General features: G+C 42.2%; 1 protein-coding gene across 2 annotated transcripts in view; it reads left to right on the plus strand.

Moving 5' to 3' along the window:
- Efr3a (EFR3 homolog A) overlaps window positions 1-15,169 on the plus strand; it is an 87,763-nt gene that overhangs the window by 68,811 nt on the left and 3,783 nt on the right. For both annotated transcript variants that reach the window (XM_005078689.4, XM_013119528.3), the window contains 10 exons: window positions 1,295-1,467; window positions 2,279-2,354; window positions 3,178-3,339; window positions 3,798-3,929; window positions 5,072-5,139; window positions 5,924-6,051; window positions 9,713-9,804; window positions 13,737-13,785; window positions 14,550-14,653; window positions 15,096-15,145. In XM_005078689.4, coding sequence (XP_005078746.1) covers window positions 1,295-1,467; window positions 2,279-2,354; window positions 3,178-3,339; window positions 3,798-3,929; window positions 5,072-5,139; window positions 5,924-6,051; window positions 9,713-9,804; window positions 13,737-13,785; window positions 14,550-14,653; window positions 15,096-15,145 — 1,034 coding nt within the window. The remainder of the gene's footprint in view (window positions 1-1,294; window positions 1,468-2,278; window positions 2,355-3,177; window positions 3,340-3,797; window positions 3,930-5,071; window positions 5,140-5,923; window positions 6,052-9,712; window positions 9,805-13,736; window positions 13,786-14,549; window positions 14,654-15,095; window positions 15,146-15,169) is intronic.

The following is a 15,169-nucleotide window of genomic DNA, read 5'->3' on the forward strand; positions in this document are numbered from 1 at the left end:
TTTTAAATTTAGAGTGGCAATAGATAGCAGAAAAACAAAACCAAAAACCCAGAGGTCCTCTGGTGTACAGTATGCTAAATACGCTCATTTTTTCCTTTTTAAATTTTAATTTAATCACAGTTTTCCCCTCTGTCCAACCCCTCCTTCCCTCCTTGCTTTGAAATTCATGAGCTCTTATTCTTTATTATATATGTATGCAAATAAATGCTGACTCCATTGATTGTTGCTTGTATGTATATGTTTTAGGGTGACAATGGAAGATGAGTTCTCCCCTCTCAACAGTCTTTAATTCCCGTAGCTCTTCTAGGGCGGGTGGCTTTGTGAGATTACCCCATCCACGTTGGCATGTCAACTGGTGTTGCCAGTGTTCAGGTCTTGATTAAGATAGGCCGTTTTTGTTTACCTGGCATCGTGTCAAGGACAGAGTAGGGCCTGGTTCCTTGAATGTGTGTCCTTGCAACCAGTACCTTCGGGGTTCACCTGAGAGACCTTTGTCATAAGTGTGTTTCCTGCATAGGTACAAAAGAATGGCTTTCAGGTTTAATTCCCTGCCTGGTGCTTGTCATACAGGATTTTAAATTCAGCTGCAGCGATATTTCCGTCTTTTTATTTGTTATCTTACTTAAAGACATCTTCATATTTCCAATGACATAAGTACTGTTGCTGCAGTTTCCTAATAAAGTCATGTAAGATTTGAGTCTGATTCTTTATAGACAACAAATTCTTTATAGACAACAAATTAATATACCACCTTGGTTTTCATTCTAAGCCAGCTTTGTAAATTTTGCCATAGTGTCGTTTTTAGATGATTAATAACACTTAAGCATATTCTCATTCAGAGTTTGAAAAAATATTGTCATGAATGTCGAATCGAGTTACAAAATAGTTTTTCAAACTGAAAATGTGTTCCTGTTCGCAGTGGTTTCTTTTAAAACAACAGATGCAGGGTCAGACTTTGCTGCTGTCCCCGTCTGCCCCATGATCCTTGTGTGATTCACCCAGGCTCTCTCTGGGTAAGGGGCTGTTAGCCTGCCGCACAGAGTTGGCAGGCGTGCGGTGCTTGCTGTTAAGCCTGCACTTGGACCACACAGCCCATGTGTGACGATCACCTTGTTCTTGTTTTATACAATGCTCCTGAAATACCAACATCGTGACTACCTTACAGATTTCCTTTATGTATTTCTTCAGGCTTGTGCCCATAGCTTCTGATGCCCTAAATGTATGATTTAAAAATGTGAGAACTTTGCCTAAGAAGGACTCAGGAGAACATTGTTAATTTTCTCCTCGTAATCAGGTGACTTCTGGATACAAAGCCAAGACAATTGTTACTGCTCTGCCCGGGTCATTTCTGGACCCTCTCTTATCGCCATCCCTCATGGAAGATTATGAGCTGAGGCAGCTGGTCTTGGAAGTAATGCACAACCTCATGGATCGCCATGACAACAGGGCAAAGCTCCGCGGCATCAGGTGATTCTGTGCTGCAAGAGAGCTTGTGGTTTCCTCAGTCTCTGTGTGTGTGTGTGTGTGTGTGTGTGTGTGTGTGTAGGGGGTCAGTGTGTTGTAATCTGTGTATGTGTGTAGAGGGTCAGTGTGTTGTAATCTGTGTATGTGGGGTCAGTGTGTTGTAATCTGTGTGTATGTGTGTGTGGGGGTCAGTGTGTTGTAATCTGTGTATGTGTGTAGAGGGTCAGTGTGTTGTAATCTGTGTATGTGGGGTCAGTGTGTTGTAATCTGTGTGTATGTGTGTGTGGGGGTCAGTGTGTTGTAATCTGTGTGTGTGGGGTCAGTGTGTTGTAATCTGTGTATGTGTGTGTAGGGGGTCAGTGTGTTGTAATCTCTGTGTTTGGGGTCAGTGTGTTGTAATCTGTGGGAGAGTCAGTGTTGTAATCTGTGTGGGGGGGTCAGTGTGTTATCTACTGTTTGTGTGGGGACCAGGGGTAGTTTAATTGGTATCAAAATGATTTACTAATGTTTTAAAATAATGTGTTGGAGTATCATTCATTGTGTTCTGCAAAGTGCTAATCTAGTAATTACTACTTCCATTGATTGCAAATTGTTTTGTTTTAGTTTTGCTTTAAGCCTAAGAATAGCACTATGAATGAAGATGATGTAATTCTTAGTTAAGCATGGTAAGCCAGTAATATCATTTCTTATAAAAGTTTATAATGTAGATGTGTCACCATTCAAACTCCTGAGCTCACGTATAATCCCCCACAAAATACAAGGTATTACAGTCAAATGTGCCAGGCATAACAAATTATTGCTACATTGTTTCTAGAATAATACCAGATGTGGCTGACTTGAAGATAAAAAGAGAAAAGATTTGTAGACAAGATACAAGCTTCATGAAAAAGGTAGGGTCATTGTGTAATGAGTGTTTGGATTGTAACTTACTTACAACCCTTTAATCTGTCTGATGGTTTCACATTGATCAGCGGTCTTTAAATGGAGCCATAGAATGGGGAGTGACCGACGGCTCACTGCCACCTGCAGCCTGCCTTATGCCCACGGTCCCAACTGTGACTCCTAGAGCCTGTGCTTAGGTGTAATAGAGGCCGCTCTTCATTTGAGGGGATAGGAGTATCCCCATCATTCCTGCCTGCCTCCTGGTAAACCAAATACACATAGTGGTTTTACTCTAGCTGCTCTTGTGTAGACAGCTCCAATCCACTCACTGCCTAGTGCATGCACAAGGGCACTGCTGTTTGTTGCTCATTACGTGTTGTTCTGTCCACTGGGAAGTGAGTGAGGCGTGATGTCTGCCTTTCCACACGGGTCACTTTAGGAAACCGTGATGTCTTGTAAGTTGACCGTGCTTCTTGTGTAGTTTACCAGTCGTCCAAAGCTTAAATGGGACATTTGGTTCTATCACCATCTTCAATGTTTCTGCTGCAATCCACCCTCTGTGTACTGTTGACATTACAATATGTGTGTGTTCTAAGATAGTGCAAGCTATTTGCTAGCAGACATTTGGTCTGGCTCCTGTCGGGATGCCGTAAATAGCGCTGCTGCAGCCGTGCTCCATGTCCATTATGCTGTGCAATGCTCATGTTACCATGGCCGCCCACTCCAGGGACTCCGGAGCAATAACTTTAGATGATACAAGCACACCAGAGAACACCAATTGTTTATGCTACATTGTTAACATACAAAAGTGTCTTTCTCTGTGTCTTTCAGAACGGGCAGCAGCTATACAGGCACATATATCTGGGCTGCAAAGAGGAAGACAATGTTCAGAAAAACTATGAGCTCCTTTATACATCTCTGGCTCTCATAACTATTGAACTAGCCAATGAAGAGGTGGTTATTGACCTCATTCGATTGGCCATTGCTTTACAGGTATGTTTTTATAACTTCCCACTGAAGGAACATTTCTTTTTAGTGAAGCACAAATGTCACTCGTGGTTTGGTATGATTATTCAAGAATATGAATTTTGATTAGCAAGTTTTTTGGTTATATATTCAATTACAGTGAGCAACTGTGTGCTAAAAGTCATTCAAGATTTCTCAGAACATGATGAAAAAGACAGTCCTTTACCTATATTTCCAATCTACTGGAAAAGGAGGTCATTAAATAATTATTATATATGTAGCATTGTGTAGTTGGAGTTGAGTATTCCATAATAAATGCACAACATGTAGTGTGCATGAATGTGTATGTGCGTGTACATACGCCCCCCAACACACACACACCATGTGTTTTTGTCAGCTCTCTGAACTATCTTCAGTTTTCCAGTGTAATCATGGAGAATATGCTGAGAACTTGATCTTTCAAATGTGTTTATATTCTACTGAAGGACAGTGCAATTGTCAATGAAGATAACTTGCCAATGTTTCATCGCTGTGGAATCATGGCACTAGTTGCAGCATATCTGAACTTTGTGAGTCAGATGATAGCCGTTCCTGCATTCTGCCAGCATGTAAGCAAGGTGAGAAGCTTGGGAAAGTTCTTAAACCTGAGTGCTGTGTAAAACCTGCTGATTTCTGAGTAGTCACTTTTTCCTAACTTTATATGTGTGTGTGTGCATGTCTTTATGTGTATGTCTATATATACATATATAATCTTAGTATATAATTGAGGTAATTATATAATTAAGATAATTCTGCAAAAATAATGGGGTTCTAAATCAAAAGTACAGTTAATATTGTCTGTTAAATATTTTTTTGTTTATTTTTCAAGACAGGGTTTATTTGTGTTATAGTCCTGGCTGTCCTAGAACTCCCTTTGTAGACCAGGCTGACCTGTAACCCACCTGCCTCTGCCACCCAAGTGCTGGGATTAAAGGCTTGGGCCACTTGTTACAATTTTTAAGGTCCTTGAATTGAATATAGTTTTCTTCTCCCTTTTCCATTGAGCCTTTCAGTTAAGAAAGTTTGTTTGTACAATCTAAGGAAGAACCAGAGTTGAATTATTAATGCACCTTTTTGAATTTTGTCATCTTTCAACAATGTTAACTTTCGTCAGTGGCCATCCCAGTTACTGATGTGATTTCATGTATATTTCAGAGTCCTTAACTAATGTGGCAGAAACGCGCCACCTTTGAAAGCCGTTGTCAGAGAACCTCATTTTTATGAGAACTGGAAGCACCTCTTGCTAAGAGCAAAACTCTTCCATTCACTTAGAACTCACTTCTGCGTTTGAGGCTTGCATATTGTCAAAGTGGAGCCGACCCTTTGTGGAGTCCCCCCCCCCCCAGGGCCCTGGCTCTGACTGGCTCTGAGCACACAGTGTGTGTGTAGGGGGGTAGCTTGTGAAGCAATTTCTAAAATAGGTCTGTGTTGTTTTGCTGTTTTGAGAAAATAAGTGCTGTTCCTTCATAGTATGACTCAGCAAATGTAACACACCGTTTTTTTACTTCTTATGTATATTTTATTATTAGGCTTTTAACAGCTGTTGAATCTTTAGTATCATGTGAAAACAAAAGGAACTTAGTTTGAATTCAAAGATAGACTCCTGGTGTTTAATGTAAATGCTTTAAGGTATTTGGGGGCGGCTTTGTTCTTAGTTGTTTTGTAAATGTTCACTGCAAGGTCCTAAGAAGTGTTTGTTTGGCGTTTGCTTTGATTTCAGGTTATTGAAACTCGAACTATGGAAGCCCCTTATTTTCTACCGGAGCATATTTTCAGAGATAAGTGCATGTATGTGGATTCTTTATATTTGAAGGAAAAGCTCACTAATGAGAGAGCTGTTGATAATGTTTAAAAAGGAATAACTATTGTTCCAGGTTTATTATTATCATAATTGTGTTATTTCTGTCATTTAATTCATGAAACCTTTCCCTTTGCATAATAGTTATAGATAAGGATATAGTCCTGGAAATACAAATTTTCCCCCTTTTTAAAATGTGATAATATATTTATTAACTATGGCATTGTTTTGCTGTATGTCCTCATAGTCCTGTCACAGTACAATTTTCTTGTTGAAGATTTTTGATAACACATAAAAATGTGGGCCAGAAACAAATTCATATGCTATACCTTCTTCCTGGCATTGCACACTGAGAACACTTGGCTCCCACTTGGGCTGTGGGGCAGGCGGCTCAGTATTGGAAGCCCCAGCACAAGATGGTAACCAGTGGGAAGCGGGCAGGGCGGCTGTTGTGACTGGGCGTGGGCTTTCTGTCACGTCCTGGCCCTGGGCTTCATGTCATTCTCCGCTGTGCTCTCTCATTACATTTTACTTAGTGAAAACTGAAAACTGAGTCCAGTTTTCTTCATCCTCTAATGCCCAGGAGTCTTCAGACATTAGCAGGGTGGAAGGCTGAGTTTACAGTAAAGTGTGACCGGGAAGAGTCCCAGCATACATGGACTTTTCTGTCACCCCAGTAACTTGTACTTCTGCCTGAAACACTGCGACCTTTGCTGCAGAAGTCCTTGCTCAGGCATCAGTATTGAATGATCGCTGTTTTTCCCAACTTGACAGGCTTCCAAAGTCACTAGAGAAGCATGACAAAAGTTTATACTTTCTGACCAACAAGATCGCAGAGTCCCTTGGTGGCAGCGGGTACAGTGTGGAAAGGCTGTCGGCTCCTTACGTGCCACAGGTGACAGGTACGTTCAGCAAGCCTCTGCTGCCGTGCAGCGGGGAGTGAAGGCAGTTTTGTAGGCATACTCCATAGTGGGGTTTGCTTTTCAGGTTCCTTTTACTTTATGTGTATAAGTGTTTTGCATGCTTGTGGACCATGCTTGTACAGTGCTGCTCATCTGGCCACAAGAAGGCTATGGGCTCTCTGGAGTTGGAACTGGAGTTAAGTATGGGTGTGAGCCACCATGTGGGTGCTGGGAACTGAGCTTGGGTCCCCTGCAGAGTGGTTAGTGCTTTTAACCATGAGACATCTCTCCAGCCCCTCACTGGTTGTTTCGGTTCTGTTTGTTTGTTTTTTCGTTTTTAAAAGCTATTTTTAATGTTTTCTATTTTTAAATGCTGCTTTAGAAACCTTTGTCTAAGGTTGTAGTAGGAAATAGGTAAGATTATGGATAGGAATTTACCATAGGGCAAGCAAGTGCTTGGGTTTACTGTTATTTTTAATCTATTATTCATCCATATGTTTTATGAAATTTATTATCATTAAACAATACTGTTACACATTTGTCATTTAAAAACCTGCAAACCATTTCTGAAAAAAACCTGCCAACTTTTTATGTGTATTTTTTTGTTCTTTAAAATGATGCCGCTGCATTTGAAGATAAGTTACACGATATCTTGCATTTAATTAACACTAGTTTATTGTACTCTCATATCCAATTAATGTATAAATGAAAGTTACATTGGTGAAAGAACTAGTTTCTTTTTAAGATAGACATCTGTTAAATAAAGGAACTATTTGATTTCAGTCAGATAATTTTATGTATAAATTACCGAAAGTAGTATAATCTTTATACATAGCTGTCACCAGTCTGAAGCTAGCATGGGTTACATAGCAAGTTTTGGTCAGTCTGAGCTACATAGTAAGAACTTTGTCTTTAAAAAAAAAATGAACAAAACAACAGGAACAAAGCAAACAAAACCATGGTAGAACTCTGTAATTTATTAAGTTTGTTTGTTTTGGGGCATGTTAAGCATTTCAAATATTAAACAGTTTTGCTTTGGATTTAGCTGTCTTTCCTTCAGACCCAAAGCCTCATAAACCCAGGCAGAAATGCAAAGGTAACTGCACCTGGTAGCCTGCCCTGCCCAAAGCCTGCCTTTCCTGTGGGAAGCCACCCCCTGGATGTGTGGTTTAGAAAGTGCCACTGTGGGCAGTGTCTTTGCGTGCCTGTCACTAGCTGTGGCCTTGCTCTGTGTCCTTATCCTATAGGCACTGTGTCCCTGTCCCTCCTCCCCGTGGCCTTCACTGCAGCTTTCAGTGAGAATTCTGGTGGTCATTCCCACGTGTGACTTTGCCTTCTCCTCAGACAAGTGACAGTCTCTTTCCCAGTGTCTCTATCACAAGCTAAGAGACGTCTGAATACTTCCGTGCATAGTTAATTATATTCTCTGGATAGAAATTCCTAAGAACAAGTAGACTTTTTTGACTTAGTAAGACTGATGTTTTTAAATTGGTGTATTGTGTGGGCTTTGTCTCGTGCAGGAGTCCTAAGAGTGATGTTTTATGGGATACTCAGTTATAATCATTTATTATTCTTTATTTTCTGTGTAGTAGCTGTATAATCATTTATTATTATTTTTTTCTGTGTAGTAGCTGTCTACTATTGATTTTGAAAATTATGGGCAGTTAAGAACAGTAAAACATAAATGTGTATGATATATATACACCCACCCCACAGTAATGCTGGCTCCATTTATCATATTTTGTGCCTGGCATTGAGAACAGCACTGTGTTCGTGTCCCTACTTAGTCCTTATACTAGCTTAGTGAAGAGCATAACATTTTCTTCTTACCATGAGGACAGTGGGGCTGAAATAAGTAATTTGATTAAATGGCACACTAAATTTAGCTGCCTCTGTGCTCTTTTAAATGCTTAATAATTTATTTGATTTCACAAGTTTTAATGAGAACAGAGGTTTTGCATGCATTCAGAATGATCCATCCATGTCAGTCAGCAGTGAGCAGAAATCACCATCTTCCCTTGCTTCTCATGCCTGTGAGACCCAACCACTGCACCACTCCAGGGACCGACAGCCAGGGATGGAGCTCAGTGGTCGAGCGCTTGACTGCAAAGTGGTGGAGATTGCATGTTTGTCTGTTCATTTCTTGGGAGAATGAAAATACACAGACCTTAGCTGGAGGCCAGGTGTGGTGGCATAAGTCAGTGACCCCACCCCCAGAAGGCTGAGGTAGGAGGATTGCTGGGTTGGAGTGCTCCTTAACTGATGAGGCCTACTGCGTGTTAGGCATTGAGGAGGTGATAATGGCAAGATGCTAAGGTGTGGTCGCTGTCTTCAAGGATTGCAGTCTCACAGTGAAGCCAGATGAACAAATGCAGCGGCTAGCTCTAGAGAAGGCACAGTGATGTGCCTGCAATTGCTGAACCACTGGTGTCTGAGCCACGGTGTGACAGTGCCCGGCAGCTCGCCCGGTCCGTCCCAGCAGGGATTGACCCAGCCTCTGATTGAGTGCAGTGGGCTGCACGGTGCACTTTCTTTCCTTACATCACCGTGGGTATTAGCCCTTCTCACATCCTGTACTTTCCTACCAGTGTTTGAAAAAACTTTGGACCTTAGACCTGTAACATAATGAAGAACCAACACCAGAACAAGACGCTAGCCCTTCACCTCTTAGGTTTGCCTCTGCCACCAAAGGAAAGGATGACAAGTGTCAGGAGCGCCCAGAAAGGAGCCTCGCACACTGACGGCTCGCATGATCTGTGAGACGGAATTATTACAGCCACTTCGGATAACATGATTGGCTTTTGTTCATAATGCTGAAGTGACTACCGTATGCTCCCTCAGTCCCTCTTGTGATCACACCCAGAGTAACTGATGTCAGGGTTTGAGAAGTCTGCACACAATGTTCCCTGCCGCATTCAGTCCTCACAGAGGCCAACAGACAAACAGCTGAGGTGCCCTCAGCCGACAGTGATGCCCGTACACACTGCAGTGCTCTTCTGAAAAACAAGCAGTTTTCACATCCGCATCAACATGGGTGATTCTAGAGGGACATGACAAACACCATATGACCACCCCCAGTCACACAGGAAGACTTCAGTTCTTAAATCCTGATGTCTTACTGCACAGCACGGTGACCTTCGTTAGTGTGTTTCAAATTGGTAAGAGAACTTAAGGTTGGCAGGAAGGCTCAGCAGAGAATTGCTCTTATTGCTAACCTGATGACCTGAGCTCAGTATCCCGAGTGTGCGTGGTAGAAAGTCAGAACTTCTTCCTCTAAGTTGTTGACCTGAGCTCAGTACCCAGAGTGTGCATGGTAGAAAGTCAGCTGCTTCCTCTAAGTTGTGCTCTGACCTCCGTATGTGCAACCAGAATACAGGTGCTGGCACTTAGGCGCATGCTTGCGCATGGATCAGCTTCTGAGCGTTCCATGTTGTGTACAGGGCCAACGTTATGCTGACCCTAGGGACGAGCAAAAGCACTTACTTTGCCATTTGAGTAAAATAGGTTGAAAGGTAAGCACACATTGCTTCAAATGTTTAGAAAAAGCAAGAACCTCAAACTCAGCTTTCTGTATTTTCTTGCATTCTAATAGTTATGTGATTAATGTGCAACATAACATTTCTGACTAACAAATAATAGAAGAAAATAAATTTCATTTCAGATGAAGACCGTCTTTCTAGAAGAAAAAGTGTTGTGGATACTGTGTCTATTCAGGTGGATATTTTATCCAACAGTGTGCCTTCTGATGACGTGGTAAGTTGCTGGACTTTTGTGATGGAGAACTGTCTTACTGTAGTCATTATTTATAAAACGTTTTCCTCCTCACCTATAAATGGGAAAAATTACAAATCTAGATTATTCCCAAGTCAACTAAAGTGATAGTAGAAATTAATGAAATTTAATTTTTGTAAACTCATTTCAACATCTATCAAGATGCATAAAATCAGCATAATTATTATATTTTTGCATTGGGGTCCTGTGTGACAGAAAGAACTAAGACAGAAGCAAAGCTGTGTTCTTTTACTTTAAGTATGATATGGTAATGCGTGAGCCCTTAAGTTCCCTAAGTCCTATTACTTTGTAAAAGTTATGAAGGGTAAAGTATAGAAGTAGATGGGTCTGAACACCTCCACGAGGCCAGTCCTCACCTCAGAAGCTGCTGTGTAAGGAAAGCTCCATTGTCATTTTGGATATTAGCTATTATGAGAACGACCTAAGCCATCTCAGTGCGCTGCCCCAGGACAGTGACTGCCTGCACTGTCACCCCTTGATGCTGCCGGGTTACAGAACTAAAAGTCAGCCAGTACTGTCAGCACTCAATCCACACAGAGAATTTCTGGTAGCCAACTAAAAGTGACAAATGCAAGCTAACCAACTCAGCTTCCTCTTCATGATTTACAAACTGTTTTCCTGCCTGGCTGTTTCATTATTCTCATTGACACAATCTAAACAATTAAATATCAAAACAAGAAAGTTGGAAACTGAGTTGTCTGAATTAATGCTTTCTCATTCCCTTAGCTTCTAACCAATATAACTAGGGAACAAACAAATTAGATCTTTGCTGTTCAGCTCTCCATTATCCAGAATTCTTTTGTCCTAATAGCCACTTGTTAGAGGGGCTCCAGAGCGCTGAAGTGGGCTCCGGAGATAGCTTAGTGGGGAAAATACTCGTGCAGGCAGGAGGACTTACTTTCCGGGTCCCCAGCACCCACATAGAAAGCTAGTCTATGAGATACGGAGATCCTGGAGGCTCACTGACAGCCAGGCTAGCCCACGTGGCAGACTTCAAGTTCAGTGAGGAGACCTTGTTTCAAACAACGAAGAGGGACACGGGAGATGGCTGAGTGGATAAAGCGCTTGCCAGGTAGGCGTGACGACCAAAGCTGGGTTCTCTGGTCCCTCACAAAGGAGTGGACATGGCACCCACCTGTGATCCCAGCGCTCATGGGCAGAGCCAGAATCTCTAGGGCAGTAGCTAACTGGAAGCGGTGTCTGACGTCACCTTTGGGCTTGGACAGCTGCGCACATAAGGGTCTCTGCAAACACTTGTGCACACACAAATATGAGGGAAACAGGTAGAGCTGTTCTGATGGGAGCCTGACTGGGACGCTGAGGTAATGGAGAGAGGAGGATGGTGTTCAGAGAAAAACCGGGACTGACTGTTGGAGCAGGACCAATACCGACTCGGCAACAACCCCGAACCCCAGCCGTTAGCTAGGGAGCAGTTTCAGGTTGTGGTCTTCTAGAAGGAAGAAACTGCAGTTGCTGGGTTTTACACACACACTGCCAGTTTCCTGAGCCTGACCCAAGGGGTCTGAGGCATTGGTCCTTGTTGGTAGTGCACATTCACTCAGGACTTCATCTGTTCCTTCCATACTCACTCAAGACTCGCTCTGCTCCCCACACTGAAGGTGGGGGAGGAGCAATTGGGGAAGACACCCCAGTCCCAGCTTTCCTCCCCAAGACCACCTCATTATCAAAGCCACTTTAATATGTACACTTCTTATTTGTAAAGAGTCTTTCAATGCGAACTCTTTCAATGAATGTGAGTTTGCTCTTACTGCCCTTTCAGTAAAAAAAAAAATTGCTTCGAGTGCCGTCTTCTGGGCTTAATTTTAATCAGGAAGACCATGCATTTAATGGTTGTGTTTTTATTATCTCTTTTTGTTTATTTTTTGTTTTAAACTAAATGTTTTTGACTCTTAAGACTGCAGTAAAGAATCTGTCTGTTGTGGTAAAATAAACTGAAAAACATTTACATGAAGACACTATAGGGGTAAGATTCTCTGATTTTTACATTAGAAGTTCATTAATGCGTTAGCTTTTCAAAGGCAGTGTCACAGTCCTCGGTCACATACATCGCACACTAGGTATTTGACAAGTACAATTTAGTGCCGTATTGACTTGAGCACGCTTGAGTTTCAAAGTGTCTGGAATATGCTTTTGCACATTAGTTGTTCAGATGCCAGAAGACAGAACAGAATGCCTTATAAACTAAGTAGTTTATAGCAAGGGCAGGAGAAATCCACATAAGTCAGCCATTTTCCAGTTACTGATAAGTACTGTATTTCTGCATTATTAGTAAAAGTTAATAAAAACAACAAGAATGCTGCCTTTAGTTTTAACTTTCCCCATGTTCTTTGTCCTGTACTGTATATAGTTTGTTGCTGTTGTTTTAGTCTGAAACTGTCTTAGCCCAGTCTAAGACAGTGAGTTTTGTTTACTTCATTAAGCTGCTAGCGCTAGACTGCTCATGGGTGAAATGACTAGCCAGAGTCTAATCTTGTGTATCTGCTCCAAATGTCTAGAATGCAGCTGAAGATTCCAAAGTTTAATCTGACTTCAACTAGAATTGTGACCTCGATAGCAAAGCTGAGGTAGCGGAACTCTTGCTGCTTGACTTCCAGCTAAAGCCTTTGTTAAAAGACGCTAAGGTGCAGAACACAGTCTTGCTTTCGTTAGTCTTGCTGCCTTAGACTTAGCGAAGGACGCTCATGAGCTAAACTTAGGGGTGACGGAAGTGCCAGGCAAGTACTCATGTATCGTATCATTGCTTAACTTATGTTCAGAGATGCTACAGTGACCGTTTATTACTCTGTGTGAAATTGTCTGGGTACCTCATAAAGTACCACTGCCGAAGCCGGGCATTGATGGCGCACGCCTTTAATCCCAGCACTCGGGAGGCAGAGACAGAGGCAGGTGGATCTCTGTGAGTTCCAGGCCAGCCTGGTCTGCAAGAGCTAGTTCCAGGACAGGCTCCAAAGTTATACAGAGAAACCCTGTCTTGAAAAACTGGGGGAAAAAAATTACCACTGCCCAATTATCACAAAATACTACCTTTTAAAAATCATAATAAGACATAGTTTTATAGCTTTGTGCATATTTCAAAGGAAAAGATCTGAGAGCCCAAGATAAAGGTATTTATAAGAAATAAAAAACTGGTGGTTGATGTTAGAAAATCCAGAATATGCTTGTTTTCAGTGAAAACTTTTCAATATAGTATTTCCTTGAAAGCTTCATTTATTTGTGGTGTGTGTGTGTGTGTGTGTGTGTGTGTGTTTTACCTCGTGTATGTCTGGTGCTAGAGAAGGCCAGAGAAAGTGTTGGGTCCCCTGGAACGAGAGTTAAGGAGAAATGTGAGCCACCATGTGGCGACTGGAATCCTGACTCTGGTCCTCTGTGAGAGCAACAAATGCCCTTAAGCACCCAGCCATCTCTGCAGCCTGTTCTTTTAACCAGCTAAATCTTAGATTATCTCATGCTTGATTGGACTGCTGTCTGTGGTGCTAAAGTTCTAAAGGCTCTTCCGTGGTGAATTCTTTGTACCACATAGCTAAACAACACCATGTGTTTGTCTTCTCAGCTTTGAGTGCTTCCAAGTGCCTTCCCCTTACCAAGCACAGTCACCGGGTGCCGTTGGCCCATCAGACCCCAGGCCGTGACTCATGCAGGGGTGCGGAGGTGCTGCCTGATCTGCCAGGCTAGCACCCACCTGTCTGTGTGCCAGGCAGGAAGCCACTGTGGTCGGCCATGGTTACGGCCAGGGAAGAGGGCCACAGCACCTGCTGTGTGCAAGTCAGAAGGACAAACACGAATTGTGAAAATGCTTGGGTGGCTTGTACGTTAGTAAGAAATTAATTAGACTCACACGTCCTGACTCTTTGTTCTCCTTACACTCCCTTTAGGTCAGCAACACTGAAGAAATCACCTTTGAAGCCCTAAAGAAAGCAATTGGTGAGTTGTGCAGCACGCTTTAGCACTCCTAAACTCTCTCTCTGCTTCGGTACTTTTTAGATGACAGCGTGATCATCTACAACATGAAAAGGGAAAATACTGTAGGTCTCTATAAATGGATCATGTATTCAAATACATTGTTTAAGCTTTTCAAGTTGTCTGACATGTATGCACACATAAGCAGACACGGTGGTATAAACAAGGTAGGGATTTGGTTTTAACTGTCTAACAAACTGTCCAGACCATGGTGACCTCAAGACAAGTGAGACTCAGACACATTGGCTCTGAACAACCCAGCTGCATTTTAGTTTTCTATTTATTGAGATCAAGACACACTTTAACCAAAAGTACCTCTGTGTGTACAAGGGCAGCTTAATTAGACATAAAGAATTACTCAGAAAAGTCCCGGTAGTCCTTTGATTTCTAGTAAGTTACTGTTCTCTCTTGTGTCAGTATGTGTGTGTGTTTGTAGGTTTGTGTGTGAGTATATCTTGATCTAAGTGTGTTTATTGTGTGTGCGTATGTATGTAGTAAGAGGCGGGAATTCTATGAAAGTAGGCATTGTGTTGTGGAGCTTTATTTAGATTTAACTTTTTCTGCAATATTTGTGTATTCTAGTATTAAGTGGAACATTGAAGGAACGCTAATGTACTTTGTTTTTTCACCTCGAATCACTCTTATGTTGAGGTTTATCATCGATCATTGGCTCCCATGGTCTTTGGCATGATCTTATGACACTCTGTCCTTAACCGGTTCTTACATAGACACCAACGGAATGGAGGAACAGGAAAAGGAAAAGAGACGTCTTGTGATCGAAAAGTTCCAGAAAGCCCCTTTTGAAGAAATAGCTGCACAGTGTGAATCCAAAGTGAGTGAGCCGATGGGCGGGGAGTGAGCTGATGGTGATGGGTGGGGCGTGAGTCTTTGGCGGCCCCAGCCTCAGAAGGCATTGCTCTTAAACCTAAAGGATTTCTTTGTGTGATGTTGACGGAAATGGCAGGCCCTAAGCTGGCTGAATGACAGTTGTTGCTTTGGTGCTCTGTTCGGTTGTTTCCAGTGGTTTTTTGATGTTGCTTTCTCTCTCTCATATGTGTCAATGTGTGTGTGTGTGTGTGTGTTTCAACTTGTGGCTATAGAACTTGAAAGGGGTGGTGTGGGGAGAAAACCTACATTAAAGTCCAGTAGATATTGCAGATCAGAGCATTAAAACAATCTGTATGTCAGCCTCAGCCTCATAGTTACAGTTGTGCTTTGTCTGCTGTGTGGCTGGAGAACAAGAAATCTTTACCATTCTTTTTTCTCCTTTGCAGGCAAATTTGCTTCATGATAGACTTGCTCAAATATTGGAGCTCACCATACGGTAAGGGGCTTGTTAGCACAGCAG

Source organism: Mesocricetus auratus, unplaced genomic scaffold, assembly GCF_017639785.1.
Source record: "Mesocricetus auratus isolate SY011 unplaced genomic scaffold, BCM_Maur_2.0 Super-Scaffold_100023, whole genome shotgun sequence".
NCBI lineage: Eukaryota > Metazoa > Chordata > Mammalia > Rodentia > Cricetidae > Mesocricetus > Mesocricetus auratus.